General features: G+C 42.2%; 1 protein-coding gene across 19 annotated transcripts in view; it reads left to right on the top strand.

The window, feature by feature from the left end:
* Nucleotides 1-20,552, top strand: part of Kiaa1217 (KIAA1217 ortholog) — a 470,681-nt gene extending 450,129 nt beyond the window's left edge. For 10 of the 19 annotated variants that reach the window (XM_029470015.2, XM_029470022.2, XM_029470008.2 and 7 more), the window contains 7 exons: nucleotides 7,960-8,114; nucleotides 8,709-8,876; nucleotides 11,485-11,604; nucleotides 15,647-15,724; nucleotides 15,837-17,435; nucleotides 17,949-18,071; nucleotides 18,755-20,552. In XM_029470015.2, the coding sequence (XP_029325875.1) occupies nucleotides 7,960-8,114; nucleotides 8,709-8,876; nucleotides 11,485-11,604; nucleotides 15,647-15,724; nucleotides 15,837-17,435; nucleotides 17,949-18,071; nucleotides 18,755-19,252 (2,741 nt within the window). In that variant the 3' untranslated portion in view covers nucleotides 19,253-20,552. The remainder of the gene's footprint in view (nucleotides 1-7,959; nucleotides 8,115-8,708; nucleotides 8,877-11,484; nucleotides 11,605-15,646; nucleotides 15,725-15,836; nucleotides 17,436-17,948; nucleotides 18,072-18,754) is intronic. The other 9 variants (XM_029470040.2, XM_029470054.2, XM_029470049.2 and 6 more) reach the window with 5 other exon arrangements.
* Nucleotides 20,553-21,711: the final 1,159 nt, after the last annotated feature.

Genomic DNA, 21,711 nt, shown 5'->3' with positions numbered 1-21,711 from the left:
AGGGTCCATCTGGATCATGGATAGCCTTGAAGCCATATCCTTTTTGGAGACCCACTTGCTCTTCACACCCAATGCTTTACTCAGGTCTTCATTACAACATGAAGAGGAAACTGAAGAATCTCCTTCAAACAAGTCTCAGTTTGCCAGAAAAGCAAAATATACCCTGGGAAATCCAGGCCAAGTCCCTAGAAGAGAAGCAAGAGAAAAGTCCAGAAGCTGGTTTGTGAGTTTGGTTTGGTGAGCCTCTGGCTGTCAGGTAGAAGAAAGGCAGGCTTTTACCTTTGAATTAGTGAGAAATTATTTTTCCTGCACATGAGGTAGAACTGAGAGAAACCCATATACCCTAATTTTGCTATTAACTCCAATTTATAATTCTCCCATTTACCCCATGCTGTCTCCTATTGCCAGCAAGGCATCTTCCACCATCCACCATGACCTTCTCTCCAGAGTCCCACTTCTTATGTGTCTGTTGTGTGTAACTTTGCTACCCTGTCTAAGCTCTGGGAATGGGCCATGCTACCAGCCCCGACTTAGCTTCCCTTGAATACACAGATAAAGGACACAGACATCCACTTTGTTCATTTTCAAGTTGCCTTCTTGGCACAATTGCTGAGTGCTACTATTTCTTGCCTGGAAAAGTATGGCCTTATCAATATTCTTATCTCTGCATCTCCCACCTGCCCTAAACTTTAGTTGCTCAGTTACAGCTAGTCCCTGCTAGACACCCCTGACAACTTGCCTGTGTGGTCAAAATCTACACTCTGGGGAGCAGGTGAGAGAGCCATCTTGTATCCAGGGTACCTCAGAGACCAGTCTGCAGAGGAGAGCCTGGGATGGCAGAAGCAACATAGCTTCTGAGGCAAGCCCTATTTCAGGCCTTTATCTTCATCGAGGAAGCAGATTTGAGCTCCACATATCTGTGTTCCTCCCCCATCAGAGGAGAGGTGCCCTGCAGAGAGTACTCTGACCACTGAGACTCAGGAGAGAGTTGGACTCCCAGGAGTGCTGACAGAGGCTAACAGAATCACAGGAGGAACAAGCTCCAGCCAGAGACAGCTAGAACAACAAACACCAGAGATTACCAGATGGCGAAAGGCAAAATGTAAGAATCTTACCAACAGAAACCAAGACCACTCTGCATCATCAGAACCCAGTATGCCCACCACAGCAAGTCCTGGATACCCTAACACACCCTAACAGCAAGATTCGGATTTAAAATCATATCTCATTATGCTGGTTGAAGATTTTAAGAAGGACATTAATAACTCACTTAAAGAAATACAGGAGAACACAGCTAAACAGGTAGAAGGCCTTAAAGAGGAAGCACAAAAATCCCTTAAAGAATTAGAGGAAAACACTGCTAAACAGGTAGAAATCCTTAAAGAAGGAACACAAAATCCCCTTAAAGAATTACAGGAAAGCACAACCAAACAGATGATGGAATTGAGTAAAACTATCCAAGATCTAAAGATGGAAGTAGAAACAAAGAAAACCCAAAGGGAGACAACTCTGGAGATAGAAACCCTAGGAAAGAAATCAGGAACCATAAGATGTGAGCATCAGCAACAGAATACAAGAGATGGAAGAGAGAATCTCAGATGCAGAAGATTCCATAGAGAACATGGACACACCAATCAAAGAAATACAAAATGTAAAAAGATCCTAACTCAAAACATCCAGGAAATCCAGGACACAATGAGAAGACCAAACCTACAGATAATAGGAGTAGTTGAGAATGAAGATTTTCAACCTAAAGGGCCAGCAAATATCTTCAACAAAATTATAGAAGAAAACTTCCATAACCTAAAGAAAGAGACATACAAGAAGTCTACAGAACTCCAAATAGACTGGACCAGAAAAGAAATTCCTCTTGACACATAATAATCAGAACAACAAATGCACTAAATAAAGATAGAATATTAAAAGCAGTAAGGGAAAAAGGTCAAGTAACATATAAAGGCAGGCCTATCAGAATTACACCAGACTTTTCACCAGAGACTATGAAAGCCAGAAGATCCTGGACAGATGTTATGCAGACACTAAGAGAACACAAATGCCAGCCCAGGCTACTATACCCAGCCAAACTTTCAATTACCATAGATGGAGAAACCAAAGTATTCCACGACAAAATCAAATTCACACATTATCTTTCCACGAATCCAGCCCTTCAAAGGATAATAACAGAAAAAAAAAAAAACAAAAAAAACAAAAAACAATACAAGGATGGAAACTACGTCCTAGAAAAAGCAAGAAAGTAATCCTTCAACAAACCTAAAAGAAGATAGCCACAAGAACAGAATGCCACCTTTAACAACAAAAATAACAGGAAGCAACAGTTACTCTTCTTTAATATCTCTTAATATCAATGGACTCAATTCCCCAATAAAAAGACATAGACTAACAGACTGGCTATACAAACAGGACCCAACATTTTGCCGCTTACAGGAAACCCACCTCAGGGAAAAGAGACAGACACTACCTCAGAGTGAAAGGCTGAAAAACAATTTTCCAAGCAAATGGTCCAAAGAAACAAGTTGGAATAGCCACTCTAATATCGAATAAAATTGAATTCCAACCCAAAGTTATCAAAAAAGACAAGGAGGGACACTTCATACTCATCAAAGGTAAAATCTACGAAGATGAACTCTCAATCCTGATTATCTATGCTCCAAATGCAAGGGCAGCCACATTCATTAAAGAAACTTTAGTAAAGCTCAAAGCACACATTGCACCTCACACAATAATAGGGGGGGACTTCAACTCCCCACTTTCACCAATGGACAGACCCTCGAAACAGAAACTAAACAGAGACACATTGAAACTAACAGAAGTTATGAAACAAGTGGATTTAACAGATATCTACAGAACATTTTATCCTAAAACAAAAGGATATACCTTCTTCTCAGCACCTCATATTACCTCCTCCAAAATTGACCATATAATCAGTCACAAAACAGGCCTCAACAGGTACAAAAATATTGAAATTAACCCATGAATCCTATCCGATCACCACGGACTAAGGCTGATCTTCAATAACAGCATAAATAATAGAAAGTCAACATTCACGTGGAAGCTGAATAACACTCTACTCAATGATACCTTGGTCAAGGAAGAAATAAAGAGAGAAATTAAAGACTTTTTAGAATTTAATGAAAATGAAGTCACAACATACCCAATCTTATGGGACACAATCTAGGCAGCCCTAAAAGGAAAACTCATAGCCCTGAGTGCTGCCAAAATGAAACTAGAGAGAGCACACACTAATAGCCTGACAGCACACCTAGAAGCTCTAGAGCAAAAGCAAATTCTCCCAAGAGGAATAGACAGTAGGAAATAATCAAACTTAGGGCTGAAATCAACCAAGTGGAAACAAAAAAATAAACTATTCAAAGAATCAAACAAACCAGGAGTTGGTTCTTTCAGAAAATCAACAAAATAGATAAACCCTTAGCCAGACTAACTAGAAGGCACAGGAACAGTATCCTAATTAACAAAATCAGAAATGAAGAAGGAGACATAACAACAGAACCTGAGAAAATCCAAAACATCATCATATCCTACTACAAAAGGCTATACTGAACAAAACTGGAAAACCTGGATGAAGTGGACAAATTCCTAGACAGATACCAGGTACCAAAGTTAAATCAGGATCAGATTAATGGTCTAAACAGTCCCATTTCCCCTAAAGAAATAGAAGCAGTCATTAATAGTCTCCCAAACAAAAAAGGCCCAGGACCAGATGGGTTTGGTGCAGAGTTCTATCATACTTTCAAAGAAGACATAATTCCAACTCTCGTCAAACTCTTCCACAAAATAGAGACGGAAGGTACTCTACCCAATTCATTGTATGATGTCACAGTTACTCTGATACCTAAACCACACAAAGATACAACGAAGAAAGAGAACTTCAGACCAATTTCCCTTATGAATATCAATGTAAAATACTCAATAAAATTCTCGCAAACCGAATCCAAGAACATATCAAAATGATTATCCATCATGACCAAGTAGGCTTCATTCCAGGGATGCAGGGATGGTTTAATATACGGAAATCCATTAACGTAATCCACTATATAAACAAATTCAAAGACAAAAATCACATGACCATCTCGTTAGATGCTGAGAAAGCATTTGACAAAATCCAACACCCATTCATGATAAAAGTCATGGAAAGATCAGGAATTCAAGGTCCATACCTAAACATAATAAAAGCAATATACAGCAAACCAGTAGCCAATATCAAACTAAATGCAGAGAAGCTGGTAGCAATCCCACTAAAATCAGGGACTAGACAAGGCTGTCCACTTTCTCCCTAGCTATTTAATATAGTACTTGAAGTCCTAGCCAGAGCAATTCGACAACAAAAGTAGATTAAGGGGATACAAATTGAAAAGGAAGAAGTCAAAATATCACTCTTTGCAGATGATATGATAGTATATATAAGTGACACCCAAAATTCCACCAGAGAACTTCAAAACCTGATAAACAGCTTCAGTGAAGTAGCTGGATATAAAATTAACTCAAACAAATCAGTGGCCTTTCTATACACAAAGGATAAACAGGATGAGAAAGAAATTAGGGAAACAACACCCTTGACAAGAGTCACAAATAATATAAAATATCTTGGCGTGACTCTAACTAAGGAAGTGAAAGATCTGTATGATAAGAACTTCAAGTGTCTGAAGAAATAAGTTGAAGATCTCAGAAGATAGAAAGATCTCCCATGCTCATGGATTGGCAGGATTAATTTATCAAAATGCCTATCTTGCCAAAAGCATTCTACAGATTCAATGCAATCCCCATCAAAATTCCAACTCAATTCTTCACTGAGTTAGCAAGGGCAATTTGCAAATTCATCAGGAATAATAAAAAACCTAGGACAGCAAAAACTCTTCTCAACAGTAAAAGAACCTCTGGGGGAATCACCATGTCTACTTCAAGCTGTACTACAGAGGAATTGTGATAAAACCTGCATGGTACTGGTACAGCGACAGACAGGTAGATCAATGGACTAGAATTGAAGATCCAGAAATGAACCCACACACCTATGGTCTCTTAATCTTTGCCAAGAAAGCTAGAACCATCCAGTGGAAAAAAGCCAGAATTTTCAACAAATGGTGCTGGCACAACTGGCGATTATCATGTATAAGACTGCGAATTGATCCATTCTTTCTCCTTGTACAAAGCTCAAGTCTAAGTGGATCAAAGAACTCCACATAAAACCAGAGACACTGAAATTTATAGAGGAGAAGGTGGGGAATAGCCTCAAAGATATGGGCACAGGGGAAAGATTCCTGAACAGAACAGCAATGGCTTGTGTTGTAAGATCAAGAATCAACAAACAGGACCTCATAAAATTTCAAAGCTTTTGTAAGACAAAAGATACTGTCAATAAGGCATAAAGGCCACCAACAGAGTAGGAAAGGATTTTTACCAATCCTAAATCCAATAGGGGACTAATATCCAATATCTACAAAGAGCTCAAGAAGCTGGACTGTAGGAATTCAAATAACCCCATTAAAAATGGGGTACAGAGCTAAACAAAGAATTCTCAACTGAGGAATACCGAATGGCTGAGAAGCACCTGAAAAAAATGTTCAGCATACTTAATCATCAGGGAAATGCAAATCAAAACAACCCTGAGATTCCCCCATACACCAGTCAGAATGGCTTAGATCAAAAATTCAGGTGACAGCAGATGCTGGCGAGGATGTGGAGAAAGAGGAACACTCCTCCATTGCTGGTTGGATTGCAAGCTTGTACAACCACTTTGAAGATCAGTCTAGTGGTTCCTCAGAAAATTGGACATAGTACTACCGGAAGATCCAGCAATACCTCTCCTGGGCATATACCTAGAAGATGTTCCAACTGGTAATAAGGACACATGCTCCACTATGTTCATAGCAGCCTTATTTATAATAGTCAGAATCTGGAAAGAATCCAGATGTCCCTCAATAGAAGAATGGATACAGAAAATGTGGTACAATTACACAATGGAGTACTACTCACCTATTAAAAACAATGAATTTATAAAATTCTTAGGCAAATGGATGTATCTGGAGGATATCATCCTGAGTGAGGTAACCCAGTCGCAAAAGAAGTCACTTGATATGCACTCACTGATAAGTTGATATTAACCCAGAAACTTAGAATACCCAAGATTCAATTTTCAAAACACAATTAAATCAAGAAGAAGGAAGACCAATGTGTGGTTACTTCATTCCTTCTTAGAATAGGGAAGGAAATACCCATGGAAGGAGTTACAGAGAAAATGTTTGGAGCTGAGAGGAAAGGATGGACCATCCAGAGACTGCCCCACCCGAGGATCCATCCCATAATCAGCCACCAAACGCAGACACTATTGCATATGCCAGAAAGATTTTGTTGAAAGGACCCTGATATAGCTGTCTCTTGTGAGGCTATTCCAGTGCATGGCAAATACAGAAGTGGATGCTCACAGTCATCTATAGGATGGAACACAGGGCCCCCAATGGAGGAGCTAGAGAATGTACCCAAGGAGCTGAAGGGGTCTGCAACCCTATATTTGGAACAACAATATGAACTAACCAGTACCCTCAGAACTCGTGTCTCTAGCTGCATATGTAGCAGAAGATGGCCAAGTCGGCCATTATTGGAAGAGAGGCCCCTTGGTCTTGCAAACTTTATATGCCCCATTACAGGGGAACACAAGGGCCAAGAAGTAGGAGTGGGTGGGTAGGGGAGCAGGGTGGGGGGAGGGTATAGGGGACTTCTGGGATAGCATTTGAAATGTAAATGAAGAAAATATCTAATAAAAAAATTTTAATAATCTACACTTTTTACAAAATCTCACATGGCTGGTCAACTTTTCTCCATCAGAAACATGGCAAACTCTCCTCTCTTCCCTTATGTATGACTCTTGCCTCCAGACACCCAGAAGCCCCACCTATTTTTTTTCGCCCAGCTATCCATGGCTTCTTTACTAAAAGATCAAGATCCAATTGGGGGAACAGGATCTTATCATCAGAACCACCCCTACATGTGTCTTTGATCTTTGTCCCCATTTCCTCTCTACCTCTCCCCTTGTGCCTCTTTGATTGAGTCTGTCCTTATAGCTACATAAATGCCTACGATAATACTGTTTCAGGCTGAGATTAGAGACTTCAGAAGCCCCAGGAAAGGTGTCTTAGTCAAGGTTTATGCCTGCACAAACATCATGACCAAAAGCAAGTTGGGGGAGGAAAGGGTTAATTCGGCTTACACTTTTCACATTGCTGTTCATCTTCAAAGGAAGTCAGCAATAGAACTCAAGCAGATCAGGAAGCAAGAGCTGATGCAGAGGTCATGGAGGGATGTTCCTTACTGGCTTGCTTCCCCTGGCTTGCTCAGCCTGCTCTCTTTTAGAACCCAAGACTACCAGCCCAGGGATGGTATCACCCACAAGGGGCCTTTCCCCCTTGATCACTAATTAAGAAAATGCCCCACATCTGGATCCCATGTAGGCACTGCCCCAACTGAAGCTCCTTTTTCTGTCATAACTCCAGCCTGTGTCAAATTCACACACAAAACCAGGCAGTACAAAAGCTTTGGAGCTTACTTATAGTTCCCCAATACGTTCACCTTTCCAGTGCCTCTCAATTTTTGTGTATATCAATAAATATAATAACTAATCAAATAGTTTGCATTGCATTCACAATAAACCAATGGCTGTATATAAGTAATTTAACCCAGAACTCCCCAGTGGAGAGACTGTTGTTGTAGTATGTTGTATATAGTTTGTAAGAGATCAGAAAACTTGAGTCGGTGAAAGGCAGGTCATGTATGCAGGACTTTCTGGGAGTTGAGTTCAATTTGTCATCAAGGCTGTCTCCTTAGTCATCAGCCTATGGTGAGACTAGAGTTTGTAAGTGAAATTGTATTGTGTTTGTATACACCAGATATATCTTGAGACTGTCTTTGAAGTGGCATATTCTTTTCCAGAAGATTCTCCAAATTCAGAGCAGGAATTGGACAAGATAGGGGGAAAGTCACCCCCTCCTCCACCCCCACCCCCTCGGAGAAGCTACCTTCCTGGATCAGGACTTACCACCACGAGATCAGGCGATGTGGTCTACACTGGCAGGAGCATGTCTAAGGTCTGATGGGTCGAGTCCTGGCAAAATGTTTTCTGGGTGAAGACAGTTCTATGCATGCAAACATTAAAACAAACAAACAAAAGGGCATCAGCTTACCCAGATGCCCAGAAAGTGCCTGAGAAGAGAATGTCAGCCAGTGTTGTTGGACTAGCCTGGCCATGTGTGACTTTTAATATGACAATGTGAAGGCAGATCATCAACTACTTGCCCTGGTGTGACATCATTAGATTGACATGAGGGTGGGAAGGTAATAGACCAGTAGATACAGTAGTGGGTGTTTGTTTAAAAAGGTGTTAAGTGAGCTTAGCTTACACTTAATTTGGAAGGTTTTATCGCTTGTGTTAAATGAAAAAATACAATTTCCAGTTGGAAATGCAATGAGAGGAAGGCCCTTTAGAAATGTGGGTGATTTAGAATTTTATAATTCTTCAAACAATTTACCAACATGACAACTTATGCAAACACACTTAAATGAAATGGAAGGAAATAAAGGAGTTTTTTGGCTAGAAGAGCCAGAGCCAAAGAGACATTGAGAAGCCACATGGTCTGACCTAAGGGTCTGACACCAATATCTGTGGTTCAAATTCCCTGTAGGTGAGCAGTGAAGACCCTGGGCCAACACCACAGACTAGAGCCACAAAATGTCCCCCCGAGGAACCTGCCTCAGCCTGGGCCCCATCCCCACCACCAGTCCCTGCTCCTTCCTCCAAGGAGGAGGAGGAAGAAGAAGAAGAAGGAGACAAAATCATGGCAGAACTCCAGGTACGTAGCTGAGGTGACGCTTGGCCACTGGCTCTTTGCCTTCTCATCTGGGCCTCTCTGGCCATGGATCCCATAGGTTTGCTAACAGCTAACCAAGGGCACTGAGCTAGCCTTCGTTAGTAGTGTCTTTTAATCCTGGCCTCCATTTATCAAGATAAGAACTAATGAACTCTCTGGACACCCAGAAAAATATGTGAATAGTGACCATTTTAAAACAACTCCATAAAATTTACATAGAAAAATCATTTGCAAACCTCCCTAGCCTCCCCACCTCTCGTTCACTCTCTCCCTGCCTCCCATTCTCCTGGACCTATTAGAGAATATTTTATTAAAGTTTTTAATGTTTAGTGACAGCATAACTCTCTGCTAGGAGTGAGTATGGATTGCAGGGTATATACCCAAGCTCATCCCACATTCCTTGTCATGAATGTGACTCTGCCCTACAGCATAGCCTGAGAACTCAACTCATTAGATGCATACATAATTCCTAGACCAAACTCTGGATTTTTTTTTTTGACTTGTACTTTTTATGGGACATTTTTGCTTCTCAAAGACTGTACCCTTTGTGGGACCCCAAAACATTCTGTCTTTTCACCACTGTCCATGTGGTTTAGTGTAGCCCAGAAAGTCTAATCCTTCATGTGACATGGAGAAAACTTTAAACCATGACAGTTTTGTGATACTGGGTCTTCTCTGGTTTCATGGTATCTGGTGATAGCTGCCAAAACTGAGCTTCTTGCATTTTATGAGGAAAATGAGACTCCTGGGTGTTCTGTTGAGTGCTGATCCCTTTGAGTATTCCACCAAATTCACAGACTGTCGTGGATCAGGCCCTCCACTTAGCACACTCCACAGGTTCTTAAAATGGTCAAAAACTTATTTTTTTTTTTGTTTGTTTGTTTGTTTGTTTGGTTGGTTGGTTTTTCAAGACAGGGTTTCTCTGTGTAGCCCTGGCTGTCCTGGAACTCACTCTGTAGACCAGGCTGGCCTCAAACTCAGAAATCCACCTGCCTCTGCCTCCCAAGTGCTGGGATCAAAGGCGTGCGCCACCACACCTGGCTTCAAAAACTTATTGATAGAAAATATATTTATAGTTAGTAACCATTAGACTTTTGAATGTTCCAGTCTTAGCACTCCAATAGAAACCATACATTTATCATAGATGCTTCTAGCTACCATTTGAGGTGACCTCTTCTGAATTCAGTCTTATATCTTCAATACCTGTGACAATCCCTCTCCAAGCAGTAGAATATCTGGTATCTGGCTTCTTGCTCTGTGATTAGTGGCTATTTATAATAGTAACTAAAATTCTCTAGCTTCATTGACATTCCTGCTTTGGGTCCAGCAGGCCCCTCTTAGGGTAGTTTTCATGAAACAGTGTCCTGTATTCAGGTGACAAAGCATCAGAAGAAATTCCAGGCTGGGGAATCCAACATCTAACAGCCAAAGGACATGGCTTGGTGTCATGGGCAGGCCTGAAGATAAGACAAACATATCTAAGATAAGCCAGGATGGACAGCAGAGATATATAGCAGGGAGGGAAAAGATGACCAAAACAGAGGCACAACCACTGAGGGCAGAGGAGGGACCCTGTTGTTAGCTGTGTTCAGATATTAGGACAGATGTTGTAATGTCCACTTGGCAAAGTTACAAATTCTTCCTGCCTACTGAGTTGTTTCCAGGTATCAACATTTGACATAAAGCAACTATTAGGCAATTATTTAAGATCATTCATTTCAGTAAGTGCTTTTTAATACTAACTGCACATTAGAGTTACTGGGGCATTTATGTGGGGAAATGCTCTACAGCCCAGGGAAGCACTGTGGTTGGTTGTGTTGACTGCTTGCTGGATAGCCTTTGAGGACTGCTGATGCCCAGCAGCATTGGAGTAACCAAGTGTCCTCCATTACCCCAGTGTCAGAGGACTCTCCTGGCATCCCCAACCCCACCAGCTGGTAGATAGAAGCCATACTTCTGCTCTTCATCTAAGAACTAGTCTCCCTAACCCTGTTCACCTGATGCAGCTGCTAGCTCCACAGTTACGTCCAGAGCTCAGCAACTCCTTGGCCATTCAGGACCGTGCGGTGCTAAAGAACACTAATTGCTTGAAACTGAACAACAGAGCAGGCTGAGATCTGTGACTGTGACTGAGAGAATGAACAGGTGTACGTTGGTTCTTTTTAAGTTTAAAATATCTTGTGAGTTTTCTTCCTATACATAATTTCAATAAAGCCAGTAAGAAATGAAGAACACACAGATGTCTTTTCATCTTTAATTTGTGTGTCTATTTCCCAACATGAAAAGGTCAAGGGATTGAGGCCAGAGTTTCACCTCTGCTAAGCATGTGCCTGTCATGGAACTTTACATCCATCCTAAGGGTATTAGTAGTTTTTAAGGGCTCTGTCCATTTCATCTTTATAAGGAATCTTTTGCTTAGAGCTCATCCTGGAGCCAGCTTGAGGCCCTGTGGGATACAGGATTTCAGGATGCTGCCTCCTAGTAGGAGTCTGCATGTCAGCCCAGAGCTGGGGACTTGTCTCTGGATTCCTGACTCTTTTCTACTCCATACAGCTGAATCCCTGTTAACCTCGGTATTTTAATCCCTTAGGCATTCCAGAAGTGTTCCTTTATGGATGTAAATCCAAACAGTCATGCTGAGCAGTCCCGAGCTAACAGCCACCTTAAAGACACTAGGGCAGGCGCCACAGCCCCACCCAAGGAGAAGAAGGTAACATGTGGTAGCTATACATTTACCATACAGTGAGACAGCCCCACCCCCACCCCCCACCCCTGCTCTGCTACTAACATGGCTGACACTCTTGCACTTGATCGCTGGCCCTTGGCCTTTCTGTTTTATTCTCTTCCCCTTTCTTCTTAAACTAACAGAAATGCAGGCTTAGAGTGAGATTAGAAATACCTGCCTTAGCTTTCCAGAGTGAGCACTATGTCCCTGTGAGCGGCACACAATAGTATATGCAAAAGCAAGACAACAATTTCCCAAAATAAAGAAGCCATACCTTCCTAGAGTTTCTAGGAAATTTGCATTAAAAGCAAAAATAAGCAAACAAAAGCCAGAACTAACAACTAAGTGAATACAAGTATTTCTTATTTTCAATGTATTTCATGAAAGCCTGGAAGCCCAGAGATATACCTGTATACACATTGAAGTATTCAAACCAGAATCCCTGCAAATTACTGCCATTTTTGTAAGTCTGTCTTCCAAAATAGTAAATCTAGTTTTAATGCTAAAATAATTTACTCATGACTTCAGAGAGGCATCTGGGCTGTGTAGCAGAGTCTGCATGGTGTGGAGAAGGTTGTTGGCATCAGTGTTAGAGCTTCACTATGAAGCTGAGTCTAGAGCATTTGGGATTTGGGAATTCAGAGCCGTCTTACCTTAATTAAGGTTCAAACATTTCTCACTAGAAACTTCCATTTCAGACCTGAGTGGCACTCATTTATTTTAAATAAAGAGAAACAATATTAGCCAAAAGAAACTGCAAGGTGGCCTAACAAATACCTCATTGATTCCTTGGCTGTTAAGCAAGCTCAGTGAGGTAGATACGTCAGACTGCAGTGGGCAAGCCTAACACAGCCTTCAGTGGACATGCTCAGCTCTGGCCCACAGCATCACAAAGCCAGGTAAAGTAACCTGCCCTCAGTAGACAGATGAAACTCTTAGCAGGCAGAGGGTGTCTTTATGCACTGGGAAGTTATTAGACAGTGATATTCAAAGCTGTCTCACACAGAAAACTAAATCCATTAAATAGTCCAGAAATATGTTACTCGTTCAGTATGTGCAATCTCCTTATATAACCATTTTACTACTAATTTGTGGAAGGCCCCTAGCAGGGCCTGGTTTGTCATATTTAGACCATTCTAGAACACTGCCTGGGAACTCAGACCTCCCAAGGGTTCCCTGTAATGATCAATGTCTCACTGTAGACTTTAGAGTTGGCTCAGATGTTACAAGGCATTCTTGTCTCACAGTTTGAAGCTCACACCGCCAATAGCACTGATTAGAAGCAAGTTGCTATGGGTCTTTGTTGAGTGCCCAACAGGAGGTTGGTCTGTAGGGTAGGGAGTCATTCTGGATCATTCAACTCAGTAGATGAAGCCCCTCATAATAACCACAACTATCGGACTTACCCCCCAATTTTGTCATTGTTAACTCTGTGGCCTATTCATCTGTCCTTCCGTAACTTGGTTTCTGTGGTTTTCCTCTTACCTTTATGAAGCTGCAGCCTGGCCCTTCACATCTACAGTTGTTTTGTGACTGTGTCTCTAATTTCTGTTAATTACCCCTGTACATGGAGCAAGCTTCCCTGACTGTTTATGTAATCCACATCATGGGGCAGATATTAAAGGGGCTTGGTTGTCTTTCATGTGGCCATCTAAGACTAAGAATGACAGTCAATTTCCAGGGCAGTTATGACTAAATTTCCATGAACTCCATGTGCTTGCTTTGATGCATTCATCCCCTTTGTCTAGCTAAGTGATTTAAGTATGTATATATATATATATATATATATATATATATATATCCCTGTGAAATCTAAACTGGATTTCACTTACTCTTTGCTGGATTAGTTCTGCTGCTGAATTGTATTTAAATACGCAAGTAAGACTGGAAATATTTAACAGTAGATGATGGTGACCAACCAGCACAGATGCCAGCCCCACCCCACCCTTGCCTCCCCCTCCAGCCCCCAGTATATGGGCCTGGCAGGGGTCTTGAGTTTAGACATGCCCATTCCTTCCTGGCAATCAGAGTTAACTTTTACTTGGGTCCTAGTGATATATACTAACGTTTGGAATTGAAACCTCACGTTTGGAATTGAAACCTCACGTTTGGAATTGAAACCTTGGGCCGGATCCTAATTTGACATCGTTCTTAAAGTCTTTTGTGTGCTACATTATAACTGAATTTCAAATACCACAGAAGAATTTACATTCTGTTGCAGCAACCCCTATTTGGGGGAGCCTCATGGGGAATGGACAAGCTGACAGTGGTGACTGGTGATGAGTGAAGCTTGTAATTTGTGATGAATGGTGTTCCCTGTGGTTGATACCGACTTCGTTGTTTATGTGTTATCACTTGAATGTGTGCAACTATTCCTTCCACTTGGAAACCATGGCAGCAGGATTAACCTTGGCCCAGCCTGGGTTACTGGGCTTTGCAATGTTGTCATTGCTTTAACCAAACAACCATCATCACTGGGGTTGTATGTCTCCTTGTGACACTGGGGTTGTATGTCTCCTTGTGACAGACAGCACTTCCTCTTGGTGTTCTGCAGCTAGAAGAGTCAAAAGTGGCTCCCTGAGAGGAAAAGGTACCTTAGTATTAGGGATGGGCAGGGCCTGCAGCCTCATACACCAGGCTAGAACACTGTGCCCTCGGGTAAAATGTTCTGATTACCTGGATCCTCACTGCTGTTCTCTCCTTCAATCCTAAATCTTCACTTGATCTTAGCCAAAAGGATGAGAAGCAATCAATCCTAAATCTTAGTGAGGCCCCCATAAAGATCTTCACACCTTAAAATATAGAGAATAAAAGCTGCATCATAAAATGCAGAGAATAAACCCAGCCTGTGGCATCATGGCCACTATCATGGCTTCAGATGCTTGCTTTGTTTTTGGATTACACTCATGCACTGTGCAGCATAATCTTTTGGTGAGCAATGAACCACATCTACAGTGGTGATGCAATCAGATCCTAACTGGTGACAGTCACCTGCATCACATAGTTGTGCTGAGATGGTTTGTGGTGTCTAAACAGGTCTACTTTGCTGCTCATGTATCAAAGTAGCACAGTTGCCTATCCTGCCTGATGAAATATGGATAATCAAAGCTGTCACTGGTTTATGTAATTTTCTATACTTTCATCAGAGCCTTAGAGTTCTGTGAAAACCATAAGTTCACTGTAACACAATAGGCTGTGCTACGCAGGCAGCAGCTCTGTGTGCGCTAGTTTGTCGAATCTGGAGGCCACACGCAATGGCAGCCTAGACATCTGGTAGGTGTAAGTACACTCTAAGATGCTTGCACACAGGATCACCTCATGACACATTTGTTACGACATATCCCTGTTATTGAGGACTGCAGGGCTGCAAACCATGGAGCATTATCACTACAAATTTAGATGTGATCATTAAAGTTATTACCAATTTGAAGATTATTTGGACATAGTGAGAACCTGCAAAGACATTTTCAATCAGTCACTGGATCACAGAAGAAAAATGCTCTTTATCCCAGAGTATGACAAACCAAATAGAACTCCCTGTGGGCTGATTTCAGTAGAAGATTGGAAGGGACATTTTAAAAATCTGCTCTTGTTCCTAAATTTGTAGGCAAATACCTGAGATATAGAGACAAGAAATAACGGATTTGTTCAAAGCCATATAGCTAATAGGCATATGTGTGCCAGAATCCCTTCACCTTCCAGTGTGCTTCTTAGAGTTAAGATCAGAGACAGTCAGGTGTTGAAAAGTTAATGGCTCCATTTATTCTCTTACCTGCTTGCCCACAAAATTTGAAACACTTGCAATATTCTGCTAATGAAGACTTTTGTCTTGTGCAAACACAGGGCAGTTTTGGAGGCTGGCGATCAGAGCAGCTCCAGGTAAAAAGAGCTGTAGGCTTCGGGTTGGTGTCTGACACATGTGCTTGGACCATCCACATGTTTGGAAACGTAATTAAGTGATAGTTATAGTCCAGTTTGGGGGGGCATGTGGTTTTGTGGAGTAACATGTCGTACACTGTCCTACCAGAATTTGGAATTTTACCACGAAGATGTACGAAAATCTGATGTTGAATGTGAAAATGGCCCCCAAGTGGAATCTCAAAAGGTGAGTTTGCCACATGTGGGTTCCAATTGGCATCATTCAGTTTAATTACATCCCCTTGTAGAGCCTTTCTGGATTAATGTGTATGGTTTCCTTTCTCCACTTTGCCTCTCAGGTCACTGCAGGGGCTCTGAGACCTAGTGGCGCCCCCAAATGGGAAAGAGTCATGGTGGATAGTATGTCTGACACCTCAAGAACATCACAATGTAGAGCTGACACCTTCACAGAGGAAAATGCCACACCCAATAAGAGCTTATTCAGAGACAGTAGAAATTATTCCCAGAAAAATGTGCCTAAGGTCAGTTTTTCTGCCTCTGGCCTGAACTCATTAGAAGGTGAAATCAACAAAGGGCCTAATGTCTCGGGACCACAGTGTGCTATTCCTGACTTGGAAAATCAGAAGTTGAATTTTGGAAAGACAAAAGAGATAGGCCAACAAGGACAAGAAAATGCAGATAAGAGTCACATTTCTCTCCCAACTCGATCAGCAGAATTCAGTGTTCATGATGTCAAAACACAAGATCAAGATGTTCCCTTGACAGGTTATGGCCAAGTTGTCCTGAGATCTAAGGTGGGTAGGCACGCTAATACGAACATGAATGAGGATGGAGAATCAAGTCCAAGTTCTCCCAGTGAGGAACACACAGCCACTGATAACATCGCCTTTATGATCACCAAAACTGCTGTCCAGGTTCTGTCCAGCGGGGAAGTCCATGACATAGTGAGTCAAAAGGGACAAGATGTACAGACAGTTAATATTGATGGAAGGAAAGAGACAGCCTCTCAGCAAGAAGGGACAGAAGGGGAAGAGCCGGTTGTGTGCCTGGACAAGAAACCAGTTATTATCATTTTTGATGAACCCATGGACATCCGATCTGCATATAAAAGACTCTCAACCATCTTTGAGGAATGTGATGAGGAGCTAGAGAGAATGCTAACAGAGGAAAAGATAGAGGAAGAGGAAGAGGATGAAAACGAAGACACTGGAGTCCAAACCTCATCCCAAATGTCCGGTGAACAGGTCGACTCGAGAAGTGATAGGATGGGACAAAAGGCAGAGACACAATCACAGCCCCATGTCCTGTCAGCAGAGTTGCTGACTCCAGGAGTGCAGGGTGTTCATAAAGCCGAGCAGAGAAAGCTTAGCTCAGCTGATTCTCCAGACTCGGGGAATAAGTGTGACATGGTTGATGACCAGTTTGAAAGTCCCAAGAAAAAGTTTAAGTTCAAATTCCCTAAAAAGCAGCTTGCTGCTCTTACACAGGCAATTCGCACAGGCACCAAAACGGGAAAGAAAACCCTGCAGGTGGTTGTCTATGAGGAAGAGGAAGAGGACGGTACTTTGAAACAGCACAAAGAAGCCAAACGGTTTGAAATCACCAGGTCACAGCCTGAAGATGCCCTCAAAACCCTGGCTAGGGGGCAAGAGCAGCTCAGCCCTGAGGGCACACTTCCAACATCAAGGACTGATGAAATTAGGAAAAGTACTTACAGAACACTGGACAGCCTGGAGCAGACCATAAAGCAACTTGAAAATACAATCAGTGAAATGAGCCCCAGGGCCCTAGTTGATACCTCATGTTCTTCCAACAGCGATTGTGGTGCAAGCTTGCCCCACATAGCTCAAGAGGTCTCTCCCCGGTCCTTGCTAGTTCTGGATGAAGTACCCCCTGCCCCAGAGCCCCCCACATCCATATCTCCAGCTTCACGTAAGGTATCTTGGTCTGTGGAAAATGGAAAGCTGCAGCTGCTTCTTACGCCTGTCATAATCACAGTAGCAAAAGATGTCTTGTGATTTAATCGCTTCCCTGCAGGTGGCTCACGGTTGTTTTGTTTTGGGTTTTGTTTCTTTGTTTGTTTGTTTTTGTCTATTCGTCATGTACCCGTCTCTTCTCCCTTCTCCGTCGCCTTCCATAAACAACAGCAACTAGGTGTCTAACAGCTAATCAATTCTGTTTGTGCCTCTGTTGCTGATTGGTGTTGGGTCAATATAAAGAAGCTGGGTCAGTCATATTCTGTTGGTACTCACATTAAAATCCAATTGATCGGTAGTGAGCTGTTGATTCTGTTTGATTCCTCTGATTAACCCAGTTGGTGTTTCCTGGGTCTATCCTGCATGTAGGGCACTAGCTTCTCACTTGACCTTCTCTGCACACAGCAGGGTGGTCTCAAACCCAATTCACTTACCTTCTTCTCTCTGTCTCCCCTCTCACTGGTTCTCCCACAGGGCTCCAGCACAACCCCACAGACAAGCCGGATGCCAGTCCCCATGACTTCCAAGAACAGACCCGGAAGCCTGGATAAGGCCAGCAAGCAGTCCAAACTACAGGATCCCCGCCAATACCGTCAGGTAGTTTTACCTTAAACCCAATTTTGGATGGACATTATTGCAGTTAAGAAGCCAGTCGCTGAATTAGTTTCTACCAAATACTGTGTTTTCTTTGCGAGAGATTGTTTATGTAAACATCCTGGATCTAGGGGCATGGAGAAAGTCTAAAAGATCCTGTATTGAACTTCTCACCACCCTCTTGCATGCTTACAATAAGACATCTTTTACTTTGTGACTTCAGATTTTAACTGTTAACACACGGTACCAGGCCAGTGGCGGCTTCTGTGGTGAATGTAGTGTGTCATCAAATCTTCTTGGGAAACAAGAGACAAACCAATCTGTCGCTGATGACTACTCTGTCATCTGTCGCTACTAACATCTGTGTTGACTGCATTGCATTCAGTCACATTAACTCTCCCACACTCACACTCCCCACCCTGATGACAATCCCCATGCATGGCAGGCTGGCAGTGGGGTGGGCTGTGGAATGATGTGTCATTTTCCTTTCTGTCGTTTCTGAACCTCCATTGCTATGTGCACAGGGTGGTTTTAGCCCGGTCCAGATAAAACTTAGCTCAGGACTCCAACTGTACGTTGTTTTTCTTTTACTGAATGATGCTCAGAAGGGCTGTGTTGCCAGGCCCTATGGGTTGATCGTGTTGCTGGCTTTCTGACAGAGTGTCTCCCACCGTCTTTGTTTGCAGGCTAATGGAAGTGCTAAGAAAGCTGGTGGGGACTGTAAGCCTACTTCCCCCTCCTTACCTGCTTCTAAGATTCCAGCCCTTTCTCCCAGCTCTGGGAAAAGCAGTTCTCTGCCTTCCGCTAGTGGGGACAGCTCTAATCTCCCCAGTGCACCTGCTACTAAACCATCGATTGCTTCTACCCCTCTCAGCCCCCAAGCAGGACGGTCCGCTCACTCTGCTTCCCTCATCCCTTCTGTCTCTAATGGCTCCTTAAAGTTTCAGAGCCCGCCTCACGCAGGTAAAGGCCATCACCTTTCGTTCGCACTGCAGACTCAAAATGGCCGAGCTGCCCCTACTTCCTCTTCCTCCTCATCCCCTCCTTCTCCTGCCTCCCCCACCTCCCTGAATCAAGGTGCCAGGGGCATCAGGACCATCCATACTCCTAGCCTCGCCAGCTACAAAGCACAGAATGGAAGTTCAAGCAAAGCCACCCCATCCACAGCAAAAGAAACGTCTTAAAGGCCAGATCCTATTAGGCACAAGGTGGAATTACATTCTTGTTTTTAATTTTCAGCAATCTGGAACAAGTGTCTTCATAAGAGAATGTATCATATTGCTGTATTGTTCAAGGCTTCATGCAGAGTATGTGTTAGTACTGAGTTGATAGCTGCAGTAAAGCTTGGTTTTTCTACTCTGTTGCTGTTGTAATTGCATAGTGTTTACTGTCTAGATTCGATACCTATTACATGAAGAAAGCATGTGCTATAAAAAGAGAGTATGATGAGAGTGAAGACATGTGTGAGACAAGCTGACTGTACTATGCATGTAAAACATGTATGATTCCAGAATTTTAGTATGTTTTGTATAAAAATATTTTTCATTACAGAGACTAGAGGCAAACAGAGAAATAAATACACAAGCGTGACTATATAAATTGTAAAGCATATATTATGATATTTTCTTTTATTTTAGTGTTATTTAGCTTTATTACAGATTTCTATTTTTGTCAAAACTTCATGGTTCCTTTCAAAATCTTTTTTGCCAAAACATTTTGATACTACAGCATTGTACATTTGAAAGTAGCGTGCTAGCCTCTAAGCCAATGAGCTTCTACAGCCGTAGAAAGAAATTCAGCCAAACTCCTGCACTGCCAGCAAAAGTTTGTATGATAATTTGCTAGTGCAAGCCAGCTCATTTTTTTCTTTGTTTTCTTTTCATTTTCTTCTTCCTTTTTTTTTTTTTTAAAGACAAAACATCTGAGTATTCTGTAGCCGTTTTCTTTGCACTGTCTGACCCCCTTTTATGTTTTCTTAGACCTGGTAATTCATACCATTGCATTGTGGACTTTAAAATGTACACTTCTGTATGGTTCTGTACACGGAGGAACTTTTGTAAATATACAAATATAAATAAACATCAAAATACTATCTGTGACAGCACATAGAGTAGTTTTCCCACACCAAAGTTAATTTGTATGCATGCTTAAGAGTCTATATTGGGATGGGCAGAAATCCATACATTTTTAAAAAGCAACAAGTTTGCACAGTTAGGGTGGTTTTGTAAATAACTGTATTTGTATAACACAGCCATGTAACATATGGAACTGTAAGCAGAGACTTGGCAAAACTAAATAAAGGGCTGCATGCTTATTATTTTTTTGTACCTTGTCACTATAACGTCTTTCAGTCAACGGATATGTAACTATTGCCACAGGGTTTCAGCTTTGAGGGCACTCTAAGTAATGTGTAATCACAGCCACTCCTACAGTGTTGCTTCCTCGAAAGGGAAGGATGAATTCCTAATAAACTCATCAACAGTGTGGCCGTCTGGACTTCCTTTCCTGCCTGACTCTTCTCTAGGGCATGGGGGAGGGGGCATGGCTAACAGAGAACCCTGCACACAGGTTGGCACACTCATCCATTGCAGCAGCTCTGTTGCTTGCTTGTTTTTGTTTTTGTTTTTAGTTTCTAGTAAAAGTAAAAAAAAAAAAAAATTGTATTTATCAGTGGGTTAAGGGTTTTTTTTTTCAGTTCCCAATTTTTAATTTTTTAATTATTATTTTATGTATTTGACTTGGATGTCTGTCATAGGCAGGCATTATCAGCAAAACTAAGCCACAAATGAAAATACATTCAGACCAGGGCTCAGACTCAAAGATTGTGAATGTCATGTGTTAGGACTTTTTGCAAAGGGTGGACCACTGTTTAAAACCTGTGGACCACAATGCCTTGGAAGGGGAGAAAAAAACCCTTTCACAGGGGTCACATATTAGATTTCCTGCATACCAGGTATTTACATTACAATTCATAACAGTAACAAAATTACAGTTATGAAGAAGCAGTGAATATAATGTTATGGTTGGGGAATCACCACAACACAAGGGACAGTATTAAAGGGTCGCAGCATTAGCAAGACTGAAAACCACTGATATAACGCTTCAACACAAACAGCATTCTTCGTGGCTTCACTGAAGACTAGACTGCTTAAAGGTGAGGTAGGTTTGGCCTCTGATGTCCGGTAATTACACAGATTTCATTTTCAGAAATTTCCAATGAATGGTGCCATGGTTTTCCAGGCAGGGACAATCTTTAAAAGCAGGCTTCTGGCATTCCTGGTCCACTACATTGCCCTCGTTGCTATACAAGAAAACCCTCTCCACAGATCTTCCAAGGTCCCCTGTGTGGCAGTCCTGCTCCACATTGAGCTGTCCTTCACTACACCTAGGCTCTTGTATACTCTTGTCACTTGTGCCTGGCAGAGAACGTTATTAGTAACGTAGCGTCTCCGCAGCGGTGAGAGTGAAGGTGGACGCTGAGGAAGAGTGAGCTGGAGCTAGGGCAGTATCTCCCAGCAGCACCACTGCCGGGCTGTGATGACAGGAAGAAAGAAGTAGCAGAGCCCAAAAAAGCCCTGTGCAAGATGGCAGCAGCTCTGGGAGCTCTACAACATTGAGTGCATTGCCCTCCCACGGGGCTGCA

The sequence above is a fragment of the Mus caroli genome, unplaced genomic scaffold (genome assembly GCF_978045245.1).
Source record: "Mus caroli unplaced genomic scaffold, Mus_caroli_1 scaffold_2, whole genome shotgun sequence".
In the NCBI taxonomy this organism is placed as follows: Eukaryota; Metazoa; Chordata; class Mammalia; order Rodentia; family Muridae; genus Mus; species Mus caroli.
The sequence above is the reverse complement of the archived record's forward strand: the minus strand, read 5'-3'. Positions and strand labels throughout refer to the sequence as shown.